This window comes from Lytechinus variegatus, chromosome 2, assembly GCF_018143015.1.
Source record: "Lytechinus variegatus isolate NC3 chromosome 2, Lvar_3.0, whole genome shotgun sequence".
NCBI lineage: Eukaryota > Metazoa > Echinodermata > Echinoidea > Temnopleuroida > Toxopneustidae > Lytechinus > Lytechinus variegatus.
In genome coordinates, this window is record NC_054741.1 from 9,840,012 (window position 1) to 9,863,514 (window position 23,503).

The following is a 23,503-nucleotide window of genomic DNA, read 5'->3' on the forward strand; positions in this document are numbered from 1 at the left end:
TATCTATCCTCAGTCCTAAAAATATTGTTTGGCTCTTTACACACTGATGTTCATTAACTTTGCTTATTAGTGTCAAATATTGACTTCATCGTGATATGCAATGAATAATTATATTTTAATTAAAATGTTGGTTGAAAAGGGCTAAATAAGAAAAGCAGAGTGACCAAATTCAAAAGAATTAAAGATTTTACAACTTTTAAATATTGTTAACTTTTTATTGTTTGTCCCGAAATATTGTTCAAACTTTCAATAAGTACTTGTCTGATTTTTCTTCTTTCTCTAAAAACAACTTTTTAGTTGAGTTTGATTCCCCTTTAAGGAGTCGAGTCAGTATCCCATCGCAGGTCGGTTATTCCACGGTTATTCAGTCATTACAGGGTAATCTATAATATGCCTATTAATATTTTAATGATTTCAAAAGATTCAGGTTGGTAAAAAAATGATCACAGATTTAATCTGAATTAATGTAATGTAATTCAGAACTTGATATGTAAATGTGTTTATTTAAGATGTCTGTATACAGTGTATACTGGATCATTTATTATTATTATCATTTATTTACTCTTCATTTTGTTTATTTTTTTATTTTATCTTATCTTTAATTCATAAAATGTATTTATGAAAGGGGGACCTTCACCCTACAAGCTCTGCTTTTTAGTTGGTCTCCTCTTTCGATTTCATAGTATTATTGTATTATAGAAATGATTTAAATGTAATATTTTGTAAATATATGTTTATTGAATTATCATTGTAACTGTAAAAAGATTGAAAGAGAAAATAAATGGAATTGAATTGAATTAACCATTTGTGTCTATAACACCATGATAACGTGTTAATGCATGCGTAAACCGATGGTTTGCGCATGGTGCATTTTGTACAGTCTGAAGGAGAAGACTATACGAAGTCCAATTAGGGTTCGGAGTCTAGTCGCTACCCTAGACACGGTATACGCTCCCAGACTTTGATCCCGCGCACGCGGACGACGATGATCACACGTGGGTGTCCACACGTAGCAAACATGAATGGGTTGAAGGGCCTACGCACATATGGTCATCAGGGTTTCAGGATAAGAAGTCATTCGTGATCGAACTGGACCAAGCTGCCACCTATATCGACCCCATCTCTTGAATCCTGGAAAGTTGTCCTGTGCAAGCTCTCAACAGCTAAACACTACGTACATGCGGCAAGAGAGATCAAGGAGATATCACCCCCGGGATATCACCTCTCTTTGGACAGAAAGAGGTTAGTGCTATGTGTACCCCCGCATGTACCAGGGAATTATTGAGAAATTTCACAATATTATATATAAATTGTCCGATTTCTCAACGTCATTAAGCATGTTATACGCTTGCATGCACGCAACGCAACGTCCCCTTGTATTATAATGCTGTCATTTAGCCCGGGCATTTAGCTGATAATTAATCATGAAACAATCCAGGTGTTTCTAGTAGTAGCCCGTACCGTACTTAAAGTTAAACCAGTGGCCCATGCAACCTTCCAAAAACCAATGAAACGCTTCGCAGAAATCATCTCCATAACCCTGTTTGCATCAACAGGCATACATGCATGATTATGAACCCATTAGCCCGGGGGGGGGGGCACTCGACCAAAAAAGTGGTGGGGGTGTGCCGCGGGCGAGACAAAAAACGGGGGCCTTGGAGCGGGCTTATTGTAAAAAGGAGGGTCCTCGGAACGGGCATCGGAACGACAAATGTTTGTGAAAACGGGGGTCCTTGGAACGGATCGCCAGCGTGTGAGCGCGTATGCATCCCTACGAAACGGTCATGCGTGCATGATGCAGCTAGCGCGGCCTCCGCCGGGGAGCTCTGCGGCCGCTTTTCACCAAAATTGCAGCTCATTCAATGCGATCGGAGCGGCGTAACGAAAAGTATGCGCTGCTCTGGAGCGGATTTCTCTCTTCTCTTTTCTCGATAAGAAGAAAATGCTATGCCTTGGAGCGGCTTTCTTTGTTCTTGTTCTCAACAAGGCAAAAATGCTATGCCTTGGAACGGAAATTTGAGTGTGAAAATGGGGGTCCCCTCCGCGGCACATACCCACTCCGGGCCCATTAGCCGGCCAGCTGACCATTAGGCCATGGACCGTTATACATGTTATACAGGTTGTGCGAGCTAGGGTCTAGTGTGGTACGTACTACTAGGGTCTGTCTGGGTAAATTGGAAAAACCAGTAGGACCTACATCTAAGTATATGTATATATATCCTTGTATGTTTCGTGTCAATTGTAATATATTGTATTGTACACAAGCCGGTACACAATTAGCAGTTTTCGGCTGAGTGAACGTGGACAGTGGAAGCTTTTGACCTCAGAGCCCCGGGTTCAGAGCACTATGGGACTGTACGATCTGACCAGGGCCCTGGGAACAATTTCTTTTATTATTATTTTATAGTTGTTGTGCTGATGTAAATTTGAAAAGAAAACGAAAAAAAGAAGGTTTCACTAAAAACTTAAGGTGATTGGATTTTGCTTACATTTTTCAATTTTTAGACATGATCCTTCCAACGCAGCACCCCCGCCGAGCTCGAGGCCGAGGAAAATCTTGGGGGTGCCCCAGCAGACCAGTGCCCATAAGGGGAAGGGCTTCCAACAACAACATCAACAAAATGAAACATTTTCAATTATTGCTTCGATTTGGGGTTTATGGGCGGGGGGGGGGGGTAGGCCTACTCTGATCATGCATAAAACCACTCACTCATACCATGTCTACAAAAAAAATGAATACGGGGGGGGGGGGCAGTATCGTGGCCCCCAAATCAGCCAAAATTATGTTCAGTAATTTCAGTTGAATATGAATAATGTGTCTGATGCCCAAGACTAAGGCTTGACCTTGTGACCTTGATTGTGAGTGCCCATCAAGCTCGTGTGCATTGACGGCGGTTGTAGGTCACGGGAGTGTTCCACCGTTTGCCTAACATATCGTATAGTGTAATATGTGAACATGCTAGCCTAACAATAAAGATGGTAGGTTTCTGAATAGAAACATACTGTACTCCATTTAGTTCTCAATTTAATTGAATTTTCTCACAGGAATCAGGGACAACATAATATTAACTCTGTGATTATGAATAAAACAGAGTAATGAAAAAAATCAGGAATTTTTGCGGTTACATTAAACCAACGCAAAGATTGTTTGAAATATTTTAGATTAGAAATACATTAGATTAGCAGACAGGTAGGTAACTGACCATTTCCTTCCTTCCTTTGACTCAAACAATGACCACTATCTCCCTAACTCTCTTTTGCACTGATGCATGTTGCTGATCGAACAATACTGATATGATCCGTATTTATGACCTCGGTCACCCATGACCCAGAAGTGACTGGATGCGTTTATTTTTCCTCTAGTGCAACTATACATTGAACTCGAATGGAACTAGATTATTATTTTTTTTTAAATATGAAATTTACCACATTTTGAAGTTAAGCTTAATTTCATTTCATTGTGAGCATATCCTGGTTTATCAAATGAGGAGATCGATGACACCACACACTCAATATTTCTTTGGTATTTTGTAATATGATATATTTTTACTTTCTCATCATGTGAAACAATGTTTCATTCCTCTCTGTACATGAAATACCACTTGTATAGTTTGCAATTTGACCAGGTGGGTGTTTGTTTCATAAAGCTGTTCGCAAGTTAAGAGCGACTTTAAGAACGACTGGTGGCACTTTCTTACGAGCAAAACCCTCGCCAATGAAGGTTTTTGTGTATATCACTTACCCCAAGAAAGGATCACCAGTCGTTCTTAAAGTCGCTCTTAACTTACGAACAGCTTTATGAAACGGCCCCCGGCCTAATATGCTTCATTCTCAGACTATTTCCATATGCTCCTCCCATCCATCCGCCCCTCCACTGTGGAGGGGCGGATGGATGGGAGCTCCACTCCTCGATCGCCTCACAGTCAGAGACGTAGTCACACTTGCTCTCGAAAATGACACGAAACCTCGACAAGGTCACAAAACCAGCTTAATTGCAGTTTTAACTTAAAACTTTAATGACGTAAATGCCTTGAAGAACCGTAGAGACGAAATAAGAGGCAGATATTTAGAAGAGACCCAGACCTCATTTGATACAAACTATGCTAATTATCGGAAAACTTTTGCCTGACCAAATCTGAACAAGTGGTGGTGTTATTGTAATACTAATAGATTGAGCATTAAAGGGGAAGTTCAACCTAAAGAAAAGTTTGTTGTACAAATAGCAGAAGAAATTGGTGAAGGTTTGAGGAAAATCCGTTGAAGATTAAGAAAGTTATTAGAATTTTAAGTTTTGGATTTGTGACGTCATAAACGAGCAGCTGCCCATTATGTTATGTAATATAAAATGCATGAATTTTATTTTGATAATGGTTCCTGGTGACTTATTTTTGTTTTCTTTTTATGATCGGGCGTGAAATGATTTACTAAAGGTATACTGTAAAACCATTTTATGTAAACCTTTGGCAATATTTATTATTATTTTTCTGTTATTTTTATTATAAGATTTTTATCAGGGTGAACTTACCCTTCAACACCATTGTATGTTAAACATTTTGTGGTTCAATCAAGATAATTGTCAAATCTGTGAAAATTGAAATATTCTTTAATTAAAATAACCCCCCAAAATAGTGAGTCATTATCACTGACTTTTGCATATAACCTTTTTTAAAAGATCATCAAAACTTTTAAATGTCATAACTTTGTTACTTTACTTTCGATTTTGACAATTTTCAACATGGTGCTTTGTTGATTTTCTGTATTGATTCCAATCATTTTTTTTCTGGGGTGTACTTGAACTTTAATTTTGAAATTATGTCCACACAACAACTAGAGGTCAGTGGTCACAACATCGCGCGTGTTTTTGCACCCACGTGCACATCAACTTGCAAATTTCTGCACAAAGATTGTAACCAAGGGCTTGGAACTGGGGCCATGTGGCACACCATTTACGGCGTGCTGGCCTCGTTTTCTTAAATGATTTTGCCTTTTAGGAGAGCTCTCTGTTATTTTATTAAACTGCACAAAATGTAACTTTCCCTTGAAATAGGATCAATAACTTTTTAATCAGGTGTAGTTAAGGAATCGTCTTTCATAATTATGCATTCATATTATATAACAGTTAACTTTGTATTGTTGACATTCACCATTTCACCTGCAAAGCAGCTTTTCCGACCACGGCGGCGGCGTCAACACTAAATCCTTACCTTAGGCTAAGTTTTTTTAATAACAGCATAACTTAGAAAGTATATGGACCTAGTTCACGAAACTTGGACATAAGGTTAATAAAGTTTACTGAACATTCTGCCTGAGTTTCAGGTTACATGACCGAGGTCAAAGGTTATTTACTTAGGGTCAATGAACTTGGACCATGTTGGGGAATCAACATCAAAATCTTAACCTAAGGTTAAGTTTTTGACATTTCGTCATAATTTCGAAAGTATATGGACCTAGTTCAATAAACTTGGTCATAAAGGTAATCAAATATTACTGAACATCCTGTCTGAGTTTCAAGTCACATGACGAAGGTCAAAGGTCATTAAAGGTCAATGAACTTTTACCATGCTGGGGGCATTTGTTGAATTACCATCATAGCTCCCCAAGTGTATTGTTCTAGTTCATAAAACATGGACATAAAAGTAATCAATTATCACTGAACATCCTGTGAGAGTTTTAGTCCACATGACTAAGGTCAAAGGTAATTTAAGGTCAAAGAACTTTGGCCATGTGGGGGTATTTGTTTAAAAAAAATCATAACTCTGAAAGTGTATGTATCTAGTTCATAAAACTTGGACGTAAGATTAATTAAGTATCACTGAACATCTCGTGCGAGTTTCAGGTCGCATGACCAAAGTCAAATGTCATTTAAGGTCAATGCACTTTGGCCATGTTTATGGATATAGTTTATGACATGTGGACATAGGGGTAATCAAGTCTTTGGTCACATGATCAAGGTCAATTGCTATTTAGGGTCAATGAACGTAGTATTGTATTATTATATGAATAATGTTTTTTGTGAAAAATTATCTTAGTTTTTAAAGTGCAGCACTGTTGCTATATGTAATGCAGGTGAGACTGCCAGAGGTGCTCCACTTGTTTAAAGTTAAGTGAGCATAGAAATAAGCAAAATAAGCAGGTAACAATATAGAGTTAATGTAGTTATTTCAATCCTCACTTGCAAGGACGAATTCTTGGTAGGCCTATTCATGATTAGAACAGAGCTATATATATGAATAACTTTATTGTCACTTCCAAAGAAATAGGTCTACTATAGCTCGAATAATTACACTGTTCATTTATTTTGCAATGCCTTTCAAGTTTCAGGTTTCGATGAGATTAATTCGAGAAACATGTTTTAACGGATGACAACAAACTATCAAAAATTATATTAGGCCTATACGTGGACTCGTTGACGGGGCACACGATAAAGGCGAAAAATGAGAAGTCGGAAATTTAGCCGCAATCTTTACAAACACTCAAACAGAATATGTAGTAAGCATTGAAGGGAATTGCAAAATCATATTTCAAAGTATTTACATAACATTGTCTGTGAAGACTGAATCACAAGGGATAGATGTCATTGGTTATCATCCATCATTTACCATGTTTACTGTTGAAAAGATGGGAAAGACATGGTACAGATAAGGCACGTGTAAACAGGTATATAGTCTATTTAACTTTGATAGTCCAAATCCACATTATTGGCTTAGGTGGGAGATTAGATAAACTAACGTCATGGATGAAGGAGAAGAGGGAGAGAGCGTATGGCAAGCTGTTTTAATATTTAATTCTGATAGGATTCAGTTCTTGATATCAATAAATTGTTTTGTCAAGTTAAGCAATGGTAAGTGTTGATATCAAGAAATCGAATTCTTGATATCAAGAAATGGTTTTGTGTAGTCAAGCAATGATAATTCTTGATATCAAGAAATGGTTTGTGTAGTCAAGCAATGATAATTCTTGATATCAAGAAATTGTTTGTGTAGTCAAGCAATGATAATTCTTGATATCAAGAAATTGTTTGTGTAGTCAAGCAATGATAATTCTTGATATCAAGAAATGGTTTGTGTAGTTAAGCAATGGTAATTCTTGATATCAAGAAATGGTTTGTGTAGTCAAGCAATGTTAATTCTTGATATCAAGAAATGGTTTTGTGTAGTCAAGCAATGATAATTCTTGATATCAAGAAATGGTTTGTGTAGTCAAGCAATGATAATTCTTGATATCAAGAAATGGTTTTGTGTAGTCAAGCAATGGTAATTCTTGATATCAAGAAATGGTTTGTGTAGTTAAGCAATGGTAATTCTTGATATCAAGAAATGGTTTGTGTAGTCAAGCAATGGTAATTCTTGATATCAAGAAATGGTTTTGTGTAGTCAAGCAATGATAATTCTTGATATCAAGAAATGGTTTGTGTAGTCAAGCAATGATAATTCTTGATATCAAGAAATGGTTTTGTGTAGTCAAGCAATAGTAATTCTTGATATCAAGAAATGGTTTGTGTAGTCAAGCAATGATAATTCTTGATATCAAGAAATGGTTTTGTGTAGTCAAGCAATGATAATTCTTGATATCAAGAAATGGTTTGTGTAGTCAAGCAATGATAATTCTTGATATCAAGAAATGGTTTGTGTAGTCAAGCAAAGATAATTCTTGATATCAAGAAATGGTTTTGTGTAGTCAAGCAATGATAATTCTTGATATCAAGAAATGGTTTTGTGTAGTCAAGCAATGATAATTCTTGATATCAAGAAATGGTTTGTGTAGTCAAGCAATGATAATTCTTGATATCAAGAAATGGTTTGTGTAGTCAAGCAAAGATAATTCTTGATATCAAGAAATGGTTTTGTGTAGTCAAGCAATGATAATTCTTGATATCAAGAAATGGTTTGTGTAGTCAAGCAATGATAATTCTTGATATCAAGAAATGGTTTTGTGTAGTCAAGCAATGGTAATTCTTGATATCAAGAAATGGTTTGTGTAGTTAAGCAATGGTAATTCTTGATATCAAGAAATGGTTTGTGTAGTCAAGCAATGGTAATTCTTGATATCAAGAAATGGTTTGTGTAGTTAAGCAATGGTAATTCTTGATATCAAGAAATGGTTTGTGTAGTCAAGCAATGGTAATTCTTGATATCAAGAAATGGTTTTGTGTAGTCAAGCAATGATAATTCTTGATATCAAGAAATGGTTTGTGTAGTCAAGCAATGATAATTCTTGATATCAAGAAATGGTTTTGTGTAGTCAAGCAATGATAATTCTTGATATCAAGAAATGGTTTGTGTAGTCAAGCAATGATAATTCTTGATATCAAGAAATGGTTTTGTGTAGTCAAGCAATGGTAATTCTTGATATCAAGAAATGGTTTGTGTAGTTAAGCAATGGTAATTCTTGATATCAAGAAATGGTTTGTGTAGTCAAGCAATGGTAATTCTTGATATCAAGAAATGGTTTTGTGTAGTCAAGCAATGATAATTCTTGATATCAAGAAATGGTTTGTGTAGTCAAGCAATGATAATTCTTGATATCAAGAAATGGTTTTGTGTAGTCAAGCAATAGTAATTCTTGATATCAAGAAATGGTTTGTGTAGTCAAGCAATGATAATTCTTGATATCAAGAAATGGTTTTGTGTAGTCAAGCAATGATAATTCTTGATATCAAGAAATGGTTTGTGTAGTCAAGCAATGATAATTCTTGATATCAAGAAATGGTTTGTGTAGTCAAGCAAAGATAATTCTTGATATCAAGAAATGGTTTTGTGTAGTCAAGCAATGATAATTCTTGATATCAAGAAATGGTTTTGTGTAGTCAAGCAATGATAATTCTTGATATCAAGAAATGGTTTGTGTAGTCAAGCAATGATAATTCTTGATATCAAGAAATGGTTTGTGTAGTCAAGCAAAGATAATTCTTGATATCAAGAAATGGTTTTGTGTAGTCAAGCAATGATAATTCTTGATATCAAGAAATGGTTTGTGTAGTCAAGCAATGATAATTCTTGATATCAAGAAATGGTTTTGTGTAGTCAAGCAATGGTAATTCTTGATATCAAGAAATGGTTTGTGTAGTTAAGCAATGGTAATTCTTGATATCAAGAAATGGTTTGTGTAGTCAAGCAATGGTAATTCTTGATATCAAGAAATTGTTTGTGTAGTCAAGCAATGATAATTCTTGATATCAAGAAATTGTTTGTGTAGTCAAGCAATGATAATTCTTGATATCAAGAAATGGTTTGTGTAGTCAAGCAATGGTAATTCTTGATATCAAGAAATGGTTTGTGTAGTCAAGCAATGATAATTCTTGATATCAAGAAATGGTTTGTGTAGTCAAGCAATGATAATTCTTGATATCAAGAAATGGAATTTTTGATATTTAGAAATGGTTTTGTATAGTTGAGCAATGTTAATTCTTGATATCAAGAATAGGATTTAATGTTAAAACGGCTCGCCATAAGAGCGAGTCACATATGTGTGTATTCGTATCTGTGAGCAAGGATCTTTTGAGATCTTTGAAGGTCTCAATTTTGTTTTAGTCACGGAGTAGGATAGGAATATTCACAATACAAGAATGAAGAAAACTGAGTCCATCCACGCATCTTCGCAAAGTCGTAATAAAGACCCACCGCGGATGACTCCATTCATTGTTTGAGGACGGTACGTAAGTGCTCTGGAAGAGTAAGGACATTGTCAATACAAGCTCTAAGAAGTATCAGGTAACAGGGGTAATCATGTACAAGTTCTTTCCATGTATGATTTAATTTTTTTTGTTAGATTCCATTTACCTTAATTTGAGTTTAGCATTAATATTGTTGATAAATTCTTCCAATTTTATATATATTCTGCCCGTCATCTCAACTTGAGAAACGCAAAGATCGCAGGTATCATCATCTCTGTGAATGTCTCTCTAATCATGATACGCGCGTTCATGCTTGACAAAGTAATTTGTAAATTGCCATTTTGTAGTATTTAAATAATTTTGTTGTAAAAAGAAATTACGGATATCTCGTCTCGATTCTCGCGTAGGCTTTTTTGTGTTCGCCATCTGTTGATGAAATGAAATTCTATATGTCACAAACTTCTTTGAATATCTCCTACGTTTAACAACCAGACATAAATTATCTCGTGATATATAAATATAGCTGCTATCAAAACTCTTATCTAGCGTGTGTGGGTTCGTGTGTTTTGGGGTAGGTGGGAGAGTGCGCGCGTGTGTTTACGTTGGGGCTTGTGTGCATGGGTGCAGGGGGATATAGGTGAAGCTACTGTTAGTAGCTCAATGGATGGAGAGGGATCGTAGTCTGCAGGCACAGACCCTCATTGGAAATTCGTTCAACAAGTGTGCCTCCACGCAAAGACTAGCACATACAAAACTTGAGCGAGAAAGCCTTCAGTACACAAGGCATGAGTATAGGCTGCACATTCAGACCCTTATTTCGAGTGAAGGGTTTGCCCAGCAGACTAGAGGGATCGTGAGCGGAAGGAGAAGAGATTAGAAAAAAGTCGGGAGGTAAAAAGAGGTGAAGTGGGAGAGAGAACAAGAGATAGTAGACATAGCGGAAGAGATATCAACACATTCAGAAAGTAGTCTGCAAGCACACTCATATTTGACACTTTAACCATTATCTAACCTCTTGTCGAGGCCCTGGCGGTTGCTTCCCGAGCAAAGCGAGGGATACCCTAATTCGCTTTGCGGATCGCTTCGCTCTGGAAGCACTCCGCTAGGGCCTCGACAAGAGGCTAACCATTATCAGGTCTGAAGTGAAGTATAGACTCCAAAGACTGTTTTGTCAGCCGTGGTACATAGTGAATCTATTAATATCTATAGTCCCCTTGCTTCAGACTCTGTATTATATATGTGAACAACAAGGGTCTGTGCCTGGAGACTATTCAGAAAGGAAGCCTATGAGGAGGAGGTGGGGGAGGCGGGGAAGGGTATCGAAAGCCCCCGGCGAAAGCCAAGGGGATCGAGTAACGTAAGAAGAGTAGAAGACTGCACGTCTCCATACGGAGTTATCGATATGGGGCCATGTTCACAAGAGTACTCAAAATGTATATTCAGGTTTTTTTTTTTAATTATGGAGGATGTAGGCTAACGAATCGTGATGGATTTTATAGCCTACCAGTAGGTACCATTTCTGTGGGGCACATCAAAGGATAGCCAAATCGAGGAACAGCCTAGTACAGGTTTTATATTTCGAGGCCAGTTTGTTTCATGGGGACTTTGGGCGTTCAAGAATAATAGAATAGTAAATAATAAATCAGTTAAAGAAAACAAATCAATATATTTTGAGACATACTCTTTAAAGGATAATAATATGAAAAATAAGGCACACACGCATAAAACAAGCTTAAAATGATCATCATGTCGCGTGGAATAGGGCCTAATTGTTGCGTAACGATGGGAGGAATGCATCGGTAGCCAGGAGGAGGGCATCCCACCCCTTTGACCTCTTCTCGGTGCCGCCAGTACATAACAAGGAGGAGTGATATTACCCCCATCATCTATCTTCCACAGCGCCTAAGGTCACTTTGTAACGAACAGCATGCAATCCCGTCGCATGGTTCCCATTCCATGTTGGCATCGGCCAGGCATTCGTGTACCCAGCAGCCAGACCAAGGCGAGGGGGCAGCGCTGATGACATCCGGGAAGAAGCTAGGTTGTGTGTTTGTGGGTGTGTGTGTGTTATAGATTAGTCTTATTGATCTGGAGACAGCATGGTCTCGAGAGGATAAGACCGTAAACATCTTGGAGATCTGAAATCGAGAACCTCTCATTTTTAAAGGCTATTTTATACTTACGTTGTGATATCAACTTCAGGTAAGCTGATTGCCCTCATTATTTATTTATATATTCATTCATTCATTCATTCATTGTTTTGTTTGTTGTAAATCCCCTTTTCTTCTAAAGCATGAACAGACAGAACATCTGTATATGCCTCCCGAGTCGAGGTTTGTTGATCACGCGTGCATAAGAAAAGGCGTACATATTTAGTCCCGTCACAGGACAGGCGCGTAACGTGTGTTACGCGAAAAATAGTTGAGAACAAGGGCTATCATAATTATTATTCAGGCGAAGATGCATATGCTGTTTTTTGTGAATATTTGGTTGAAAGGTTTCACTTAATTTCCATTGGGCTGATACTAATTTATTTGACTTTATAGCGTAATAGTATAGAGGCTGTTAATCTCGACATAAGTACACACTATTATTCTATTTTTATATCGTCCGAAAGGGGCGATTTCCCCCTGATAGTCAGGATGATTTGCCTTGACAAGTGAAATTAAGTCAGAACAAGGGAGAATATGGGCCTAAGAATCCATTCAAAGCCTGGTTGGCGCCACAGAACGATCCATGTCATGTGATGTGTATGCTATCCGACCTTGCTCGGATATCAGATCCTGATGTGAACATTGTGAGCCGATTGACCTCTTGGCCTTTGAGATGCAGTACAAGCACATGGGATGGATATGGAAATGATTCAGCGGGGTTACGGGAGAAGCGGTGGGCTGGACGAGGGAGGTGATAAGTCAGCATGACTGAGCGCAGAGTATCTCTGCCAGAGTTTCCGAGTGAATCAAAATGGGCCTAATTACTCTCTTGGGGCGGACCGCGAATAATTAAAATAGGAGACCGGATGACCTTCGCAACACAAAGCATAGCAATGATTGTAGAACATTTTAACGATTGATTGTACAATGTACAATCAATTATTGTGTTGCTGCATGGACCCTGGTATGGAAAATTATATCATGGCACATCTCTACAAACAGAGATACAAAACCTATTCATTTACAACACTGATCTATTTTTGTGCTGTGGAGCTTGTTAAATACTGATGATATTCGGATGATATCTAGGCTATGTCCACTTTCATTTCTTATTGGCCCCGGCGTCGTATTACGTCAGCCGTGTGAACACGGCTGTGCTGCGACGCCTAATAAGACGGTACATTCAGGGAGTATATTATAGACCCAACTCCCTGGTACATTGTATGTAATTACGATAACTTACACACGAGACGGTACTGTTCTTACCAGCTGTGTGAAAACATCCACAGAGATGCTGAAGAAGAATGGTCACACGATGACGCATAACTAAGATGCCATCACTATCGGGGACTCCCACATGGAGAATGATTTACGTGTACGAGCAATGGAAATAGGTATATAGGCTGCCAAGATGACATTAAGGGCGGGAGGGAGGGGGTGCAATAATCAGAAGAGGGCACCCCTATCGATTTTTCTCAAACCGCAGCTATTGCAAAGTGTTTGAAAAATAGGAAAACTGACATTGTCATTAATTAAAATAGTATTCAGATATTTAAAAACATGCTACAAACCCACAAAACAGATAAACTTGCAAAGAATAGTAATGTGAGTCACTTAAGAAAGTACAAAGCAATCATAATATTGGCTCTGAATGGAGTGATCCATCCGTATCTCTTTTTTAATGAGGAAGGGGGCAGAAGAAGAGAAGGAAATAAAACAAACAAAAAGAAGAACAACAACAACAAAATGGGAGTTTTCGCCTTTACTACGGTGAAACTCTCTACAACACATCGATTCCTTTGAAAATGCAATTAAACTCAATATGGAGAGCAGAGAGGCTTTTCTCGAAAGTTTGTGGACTGGGACAGCATTATATCCGCTGAGGAACAATTGTAATTATAATGTTGTCCAGAGTCAAGAGCTACCGACGCTGTCCCGGTCCACCAACTATCGACAAAACTATCCTCTGAAAGGAATTGGTGTGTAGTAGAGGGTCTCCTCCTAATGCGGAAAGTCCAGATTAAAAGTCTTTACGGTGTTTTGGGTGGCGCCCAGACCTGGGTCCAGCCTGCATGGAACCTTGACTTGGTTCCACTCTCGTGAAATCAATACAAGTGATTCAAGTAACCTTTCATCACGGTGTTGAATGTTATTTGTGTGCATTCACGTGTCGTCTCGCTTCTCGAGTATGGTATCTTCTTCTCGGCATATTAATTCAAACGCAGGCTATTTACCATCTCACTCCCCTTCCAATATCCAATCGTATTATTTAACTCTTCTAGGAGTCTTTGGCAAGTGGAGTAGATATCAACAAGAATGGTGGAGCTACACCCTGCGGTTGAGCTACCGCTCTCGACGGATGAACTGGAAGAGTTAGCGGAGGACATGAAGGATCGGGCATATGCGATGGGGGTACTAATCCGCCCCTCCAAACACCGGACGATACATGGACCCATTACGCTGCTCCCATCCACCTTCCCGAGACTTCTCTACAATAAGGCAATGCAACTACAGACTGATATTAATCTCCTTATGCTGGGGATCAGCAAAGACGATGAATTCCTATATGCAGCACTTAAAAGGTAGGACTACATTCTAAAATGAATGCGTAAAATAATAATCATGAACTATCAAGTGCAAATGTATTGAAAAGCCCATGGACCTATCCACGGAGGATTATCTATTGTTACTGGGGGTGCTGTGATAATGCTCAGCACCTCTATTAACATAAGAAATGAATCACATTAATTTAAACAATGGTCTGATTATACAGTGATACAGTGAGAGATGTGATGTCAGGCCTGCCTTTTAGGCCTATATATTTTTCTTTTCAGGTTTGAACCATGTATACTTGTAGAACATCTTAATTTGATTTTAACGGTGAGTCGATCTCGCATTTTATCATGATTGTTCATCAGCTTCTAAAGCTGCGATATCACAGTGCCACGATGAGCAAATATCATGTTTTACATTCTTTGAACAGAAAATATTCGTGGTAATAGAATACATATATACAGGATTGCCCTTTTACGTCATTTCACTCATTAAAGTCCTTTTCAATCTGTTAGGAATCCATGGTAACTTCAAATGCTTATCCCATTTGGAGTCATTGTTTTGAGGAAATATACTGACAGGTGTTCTACACTACTGGAAATCTCAGCTGCTCCTAGCATCTGATTGGCTTGGAACTAATTAGTGAAAATTCGCTGAATGAAACTCTTCATGAAAACCTCCCTAAAGCTATGAATATTTAGTTTAAAAAATCATGTTCCAATCAGAATAATAGTAATAATAACGATAATATACAGAATGAGTCAGATTTTTTTACACGAAACAAATCACAAATTTCAAGGGGTAAACACATGTCCAGACCACAAATATCTCGTGTCCTGAAAGAGTGTTTCCCCAAAATAATTTGATATATTTAAAAAAATCTGGTATGTGGAATACACTTGGATCATTAGGAGACATTGTTGTGATGTAAAAATTTGATTTGCGCTACATGCGTGAGTGCAAATATAATCCTGTATACGAGTTGCCTTGAACCTTGAAGAAGTACTCTCCCAAAAAGCGTACACGCTGTCCTGGAGAGGGTGCAGTAATTGCAGTAATTAATAGCAAAATATTTTTTCTTTTATGATAGTTCTTTGATTCATTTAATTCAAAAGGAATTTTGCAATGGCATTTACTACAGCTCCCTATATTTTGCTGCAAACTATTTCGTTAAAGTGTGAAGCCATTTTGATTATTATACTTTTTTGTGATGCTCAGATATATCTATGCAGTATGTAGTCAAATGCACGATTTGACTTCAACCATTCCTCATTAATTGGGCATTTTATTTAAATTACAACAGTAAGTGTATATTATCATTATTATTATAATTATCATTGTTTCTATTATTATTTATAGTTGATATCAAATCGTTTCTTGCATATAGAGTGGCTACATTGCACATGATTTAAAATCCTTCCATAAAAAAAAACTTTATCAAGTCTACTATGACATTGTTGATTGTTAATCATTCTTTGGCGGCCAGTCTTCCATTCCAAATACCTTGAACGCATGACTCGGGTCAAGACCGACACCAAGGTCGGCAAATTTTGTCCATGAGGCCGGTTTCGACCACATCCCTGTCACGCTGTATATTAAAAATATACGCCTTTATTTCATATATCTCTTTATAGGCAGTGAATGGATAACGAAAGCTATTAAAATATGTTTGTGTAATTGGCAGTGTTGTTCCTGTTGACGAGTTCACAAGACGGCTTTATGAGATGCATTTACAAGTTAAAAAGGAAGGCTGCTTCAAGGCATGTATTTCTCATGAACTTCCTTTTATTTTTACATTGAAGTATCCTACTCGTGGACATATCTATTTTCTTTTAATTCCTTTTGTGTATCTTTTGCTTTCTTCATAATTATGTGTCACTCAAGTATCTTTCCTTATATTTTGTCCTTCGGGAACTTTGGTTATAGATTCTTTATTTCATTCATTAATTGCAATATAAACGTAAGGCAGTGCTTGCAAGATAGTAACGACATAGATCAGAGTAAAATAGCATAAATGAAGAGAATCACAGGAATGGAATAGAACCAAAGGTAATCGATGGACGCTGAAATTCTTCCCCCATGATTCTATTATATTGTTGTGTTGTTCTGTTCTTTAATGCGATATTAATATAATACTAAGATTAATCACACTTTTTAGCCGTTGATAATTAATCTCCGAAGATGCCTAATCTCCGAAGATGCCTAAGCTCATAGGCGGCGGAAGCGGGGGGGACGTGTCCCCCCCCTAAATTTGAGGAGGGGGGGACGGTCCCCCCCCCTAAATTTGTTGTTTTTTTTTTTTTTTTTTTTTTTTGCTTGCTTGTCAATTTATTTTCCTACGTCCCCCCTAAAATTTTTGGGTTGAGAACCCTTTTTTTTTGCTTGTCAAAATTTTTTGGGTTGCATGTCCCCTCCTAAAATTTTTGGCTTCCGCCGCCAATGCCGAAGCTTATATTTCTTGAGCCGAAGTCATGATAGTGCGGCCATTTGGCACGCGCGGGGAATCAACTGTGCCTTTAAAAACAGTCAATGACGGTTAGCAATAGGTTGCAAAATGTGCTATGTCAACAGGTAATTGACAGACCATCCATGTCTGTAATGTGAAATTGTCAGTTTGTTTTTGGCCTCCGCCCCTTGTTGACTTGCCAAGCTAATTCTCCATGACAGATCCGACTCGGACCATTGGACATATCGGTTTATTCTGGACAGATAGTTCAGAACGTTTGCTGACAGCGTGAAACTCTGGTTATGAGTGGGTTGAAATTTGTGTTGATGAGGGAGATTAGAGTTATGCTATATTGTCCAACTATGGCAGTTTTTTTTGTAGCGACGAAACGGGGACAAAAGTTGATCCATGGACGTAAAATATGCATCTCCATGGTTATTTCATGACCTGTTTCCCACACCCATTTATCAAAATATTAATTCCATATTTATAAAGATTTCAAACACTAGGTGCTCAATGAAAATGATCTTCAAAACTCTTACCTGACCGAGGGGTGTTGATCCATGTTTAGGAGGGGGGGTATACATTTAATGGTTTTATATGGTTCATGGTTCGAAAAATATATTTATATCTACATTAATTACATATTACGATTTTTTTTCAAGTTGTCAAAATTATTTGGGGAAGGGGAAATAGACGTTTTCACCCTGATATTATCGTTGGGGCAATTGCACAATGAGCCAAAAAATTTGAGGGATGCGAGCGAAGCGACCGAGAAAAAAATGTGAACATTTTTATTACAAAAATCCAATTTCGTAATGAATTTAGACATTTTTGGGCAAGCGCCCCAAGCCCCCCCCCCATCTGTACGCCACTTGTTGGGGGGGGGGGGGTCATTCGTCTCCTGCCTCAGATCGGTGCCTCAGCCCCAATCATAACCCAAACCGTTATCGATTTCCATTATATTCCCATGAATAAGGTCCTCGACACTAACGGTAATAATGAAGATAAAGATAATAATGTAAAAGTAATCCTACATAGATACAAATTACAATAATCCTAACAACGATAATAAAAGTCATAATGATTGGTAAAATTTCCTCTTGATATTTTTTTTCATGACAGCCAGTAACTTTATGCATCAACCGGACCGATTATATGCTAGACTGTTGTAAGGAGGACGATGAAGAGTCTTTCCTGGACCTATCCATGGTTGAGATTAACACTATAGCAGCAGGGTGTCCAGCTCTTAGTACAAGATTAGTAGATGTACATAGGTAAATATGGATATTGAATAGAATTGAATGGAATGAAATGGGATGAAATGAAATAAGTTGAAATGAAATGAGATGACATGAAATGGAATGAAATAAAATGTAATGGAATGGAATAGAATGAAATGAATGGAATGGAAAGAAATAAAAGGAAGTGAAAGGAACTGAACTGAATTGAACTGAAATGAATGTAAGTAATGTAATGAAATGGAGTCACGTGGAATGTCATGGAGAGAAATGAAGTGAAATGACATGAAAGGAAATAGAACTTAATGAAATGACATGGAATGGATTAGAATGAAATGGAATGAAATGGAATTAAATTTCAGGGAATGACATTTTAAGTAAGTGAGTGAAATGAAATGAAGTGAAATGGCATGGATTGAAAAGAAATGTGATGGAAGCCCAAAAGGCCATCGTCATTTCCGGGAGCACGTTCCGTTAAAAGAAATATAAGCAAAAACAGTTAAGTGTTCATCCCCTCTCGAGAAGCACATCCCGTAAAAATACTCAAATTCTGGCAACAACAAAGGAAAAAAAGTATGTCAGCACGGGGTGCTCAGCCCCACCCCACTCCTTCGCTGGTGACTACAAAGAATATCTGCTACCACTAATACTACAGAGATGTGTGATAAATGTTGTCATATCTCAACATGGTATACCTTTAAAGTCCGCTCCTGCTGCCTTGTCGGAACAAGAGAATCATATATGATCGCACGAAGATGCCAAGCATATTTCCCAATTTTCTATAGAATGCCTCAATATCTCTTACTATACACCACTGGGGGTATTTATGGCGTCCACCCACCTCCTGCCCCGTGTTGGAATGTCCAAATCGACCTTTACTTTTCGTATATATCAAAGATGATGGGCTATATACTTATTCTTATTATTTGATACTTTCTATTACAACTATATGAATATGTAAGTTTTCTTTGTGTTTTTCCCTATGCTGAATTTTCTATATTTATTGACAAGTCAACAACAGTAAAAAAAAATGTTCTACATAATCCAGTTATTATCATTTGTGACGATTGGAGGAGAAAGACTTTGATAACTGAATAAAGCATAATGAGGACATGTATAAACCCATTAATGTTTAAAAAATGAAGGGGCCAGCTATTACAAACAAAATATTTGATTGAACGGTAGCTAATGATATAAACGATAAATGAATTATATGTTATCGTATAGTCTTTAAAACTTTACGGGTTTTATTTCTACAGGAATTTGATCAGATCTGGATTGCGACACTCTGTTTTTTTAAAACTTTTTTCTTCCCTTTTCTTTTTGAATTGATCACGTAAGGCCATTTCATTATAATAATAATAATAATTGTAAATTTATATTGCGCAATTTCTATTTGGATATACTCAACTGCGCATTACAATACATAACAGATAAGCAGAAAAACAATTATTAACAGGATACGCAAAAATTTTAAAAGTAAAATTAAGTTCGCTAAATTAATCGAAGAAAAATAAGTAAAGATTAATTATTTCTACAAAATACATAACCAAAAACATGAAAAGTGACTTCTTTATGAAAAAAACTCTCTTGAAAGAGGTGGGATTTCAGTTTGGTTTTAAATAAGTTGACAGAGGATGCATTTCTTATTGAGGAAGGGAGACTATTCCAGAGTTTGGGTGCAGCACTGATAAAGGCACGGTCACCTAGTGTGATCTTTGTTTTACATGGTGGGAGACTGAGGAGCATTGTGTCATTATCACCATAATCGATTCCATATGAATTTATGTAAATGTATGCATTGGAAAGATATGGGTCCTAAGACTGAAGGGGAGGAGGTTATTGTAAAAATGACAAAGGTAGCATCATGGAGCTTAGCATCAAAATTAAGGCACCAAGCAAAACAACATCCCTGCTGCAGACATTACGAAATGTAGCCATCTGTTGAAATCTATCATCTTTTATGGGTCACCATGTCTCAACGCGACAGATGATATGAGTATAATCAAATCATGAATGAACTAACTGCCCCAGTGGGAGAACTAGGATTCTTTTTGTAAGCAGAGGATAGGAGTTGATGTTGGCACCAAATGTAGAAGAGAGATAACCACATTCCGCCTCTATTTGCCCCCGATAAATAATATATCTATATCAAATATAAATGAATAGATAAATAAATTACTTGGATTCGAAATTACTATATTTTTTAACCCTAAACCGCCGAGGGGGGGGGGGGGGGTGGTTGTTGAATCAACCCCCTTCGAGATTTTCCGTAACCAATCCGCTGCGCGAAATTTTTCGACTGTGTCACTCGCTGACTTTTTACTTTGAAGTGTTGCGCATCTTTTGGGACCAAATTTATGATGCCCGTGTATATGGTTGCAAAATTACGCACCGTTATGTGCACGTCAGACCAAAATGGCTCTAAAACGTGATTTTCTGAACAAAGTCAATGTAAATTGATTTTTCTCATGTTGTTCATAATTATTCATACTTTCATTAGCTGAAATGAATTGATTTTTGCTCAATATGCTTCAAAAAGGTTGTGCTATATAATTGTCGAAAAAAGCAAAGAAAAACAAAATGTCGAAAAGCAAAGAAATACATAAGAAATTCATAAAATAATAATAAAATACCTTAGAAATTCATTATTTTAAACCCGATTTTTTTTCATTTATAATTGTTAGAAATGGTACAAAAAATATTCAAACCCCAAATTAGCATTTTAGGGGGAAATTAGAGCAAAAAGTATGATTTATGCGTAACTTTGCATAATTAATTCATACAAAAGAATCTATTTATTTCGGAAAGTCTGATAATTATTTCTTTCTATGATTTATCATCATCATCATCATCAGTATTAGTAATCATAACAGTAGTATCATTATTCTTCTTTAAATTATCTTTACCATTGTTGTCATTGTCGTTGCTGTTAATGTGCTATTTTTCTTGTAATTATTTCTTTAATTGAAGGTTTAGTTTAGAGCAGCTTGGTATGAGTAGAGAGAAGGTATTAGATCGTGTACCGGGTAACTACGGAATGGAAGGTGTAGCTGATGGGATGGTGACCACGTGGCGATTATACGGAGAAACAAAGTAAGTTAACAACATTCTTCTCTACTTAGCTGGAAAATATCCACTCTCCTCGCCAAAAAAATGTAATAAAGAAACGGGATCAGATGCGAGACAAGTTTAATCTGGCCTCATTTTTATAAGTTATAAATACAATGGTAACATTAAACATATTTCAAGCAATTAAAACGAATGTTTCCATGGAAGCAAACATCGAAGGCAAGAGTTCAGTTATTTAGATTTCATGTTGGTATTTCGATTGTGCATCACGTTATCAAACCATCCTTATATACCTTAATGCTAGATCGTAGACTTGACAAACCAGAATTTGGTGATAGGAATCGAATTGCCATTTTGAAGCCAATGACGTTTCTCAAATTAATGAACTTTTTTATCATTAGCATCACCGTCATCAACATCATTACCATTTTTTAATGGTATTATTTCTCTGCGATCTTCCTTCTTTCCTGTTCGCCAATTTCATGAATAGAGCCGTTATAGTATTTGTTGTACGACCGGAAGAGAGCAACAAATTTGATCAGAGATGGATGGAGTATGGTATCAATGACCTGGATGATCGGGTGAAGGTCATTAGAAGGACACTACCAGAGATAGGCGAACGAGCCGAACTACGGGGAGACGAAAGAAGATTATTCATGTGAGTTTGTCCTTATTCATCCGCCCCCCCCCCCCATGACAAAGTCACAGAGACGAACCAGACACTAGACCACCAATGACATACAATCGGTTTGATAAAAGACTTTACTGTACACAATGTATAAACCTTGAACTGTTGAACAAAGGGGATCTGAAAAGCACCCTACTAAATTCCTTAAAGACTTGGTCCCAACCCACTTTGCGTGTTTTTAGTCCGTATGTGGTTTTTTTTTTGGGGGGGGGGGGGCCACGGCCGCCACATTTTTCTGAAAAAAAGGGGAGGAGAGAGTGGCAAGAGTAGGGAGAGAGAATACATCAACGCACGTCACTCCCACGGCCGTGAGCGGTTGCGTTCTGTGCTTATAACCACAATTACGATCTCCATTCGATTACCTCGTTATCGTTCGGAGGCTGTACTTAGACCTGCTGTAGACGCACGGTGTCCTTGCTCACTCGAAAGTTGGAAGTGCTTGCAGGTGCGATAAACGTTGGCAGTAGAGGGCACGAACACCACCTGTACTGGGAATGAATCCATAACTAGCGAACATTCCTCATGTAGTAAAGGGACTACGTCGTGTCTGATTGCGGAGAAATCCTTACGAAGGCGGTATACTCACTAGTTCTACGGATCCCCCAAAAATTGTCCACGTTTTTGCAAGTAGACAAGCACGCACTTGCATGTTTGACCCGGTTGGGACCAGGGCTTTAAAAGTGGAGCGAAAAAAATACATACGTCGATTGGTTCTATTTCATGCAAACTTCTGAGGTTGTTTAATTCATATTTATCAACAAATATGTATCTTATTTTGCTCACTCGAGTGAATGATAACTCTGTTCGTGTGCCAGAAAGTGGAAACAAAATCAATATATATCCACATCGCAGATGATTAAAGGCGACAATTAACACGTAATTTATTATGGAGTTTGGGAAGTTTACTTTTAATGGGCTCTCAAAGAAGTTAATTGTCTTCATTTTTTTTTTTTTTTTAGTTCTCTGCGTTCGGATGTTCGCGCGTCGGTGTCGTCTATACTATCTTATGCTTCTTTTTCTTTGCAGAGATGGTATGGAAGTTGCGATACTCTATTTTCGAACAGGATATTCACCGATAGACTATCCGACAGAACTGGTATGATTTGTTTATTTTTTTCTGGTTGGTGATGATTATTTTTCAAAGTGATGATTTCCTCCTCATCAACATTTTCATCCTTATGACCAGCACCAGCATTATCTCCATTTGGTGGTTCCATGATGATGTGATGATGATGATGATGGTGATGATGATGATGATGATAATTATGGCGCTGATGATGATGTGTTGATGGTAATGGTGATGATGATGTTGATAGTGATGGTGGTGATGATGATGATGCTGCTAATGATGGTGATGATGATGGTGATGATGGTGGTGGTGATAGTGATAATGATGGTCATACGGATGGTCGTGGTGGTATTTATAGTTAATATGATGTTATGGTGGTAAGGATAGAATGTGTCGGTAGGTAAAAATGAATGGTGTCATTTACACAGATTGATGCACTAGTTCTATTCAACATTCCTTCAAAACATGTAAGTTTTAATCGAAGATATTTCATTAAAAAAAGCCGTTATTACCTTTTCATAATCTAAAGTAGATGTGAACAAAACTTTAATGTGTGTGTCTGTCATGGTTTCCCGGGGCCGTTTCATAAGGATGTTCGTAAGAGACTTTAAAAACGATTGGTGATCCTTTCTTGTGGCAAAATATATTCACCATTAAATGTTCATTGG

General features: G+C 37.4%; 1 protein-coding gene across 1 annotated transcript in view; it reads left to right on the plus strand.

Annotated features, from left to right (window-relative positions):
• The first annotated feature begins 1,159 nt into the window (after positions 1-1,159).
• Positions 1,160-23,503, plus strand: part of LOC121407271 (glutathione synthetase-like) — a 28,253-nt gene continuing 5,909 nt past the window's right edge. Inside the window, exons 1-7 of the mRNA XM_041598251.1 lie at positions 1,160-1,242; positions 14,049-14,348; positions 16,004-16,079; positions 17,891-18,042; positions 20,980-21,102; positions 21,569-21,736; positions 22,793-22,862. Of these exons, the coding sequence (XP_041454185.1) occupies positions 14,083-14,348; positions 16,004-16,079; positions 17,891-18,042; positions 20,980-21,102; positions 21,569-21,736; positions 22,793-22,862 (855 nt within the window). The 5' untranslated portion in view covers positions 1,160-1,242; positions 14,049-14,082. The remainder of the gene's footprint in view (positions 1,243-14,048; positions 14,349-16,003; positions 16,080-17,890; positions 18,043-20,979; positions 21,103-21,568; positions 21,737-22,792; positions 22,863-23,503) is intronic.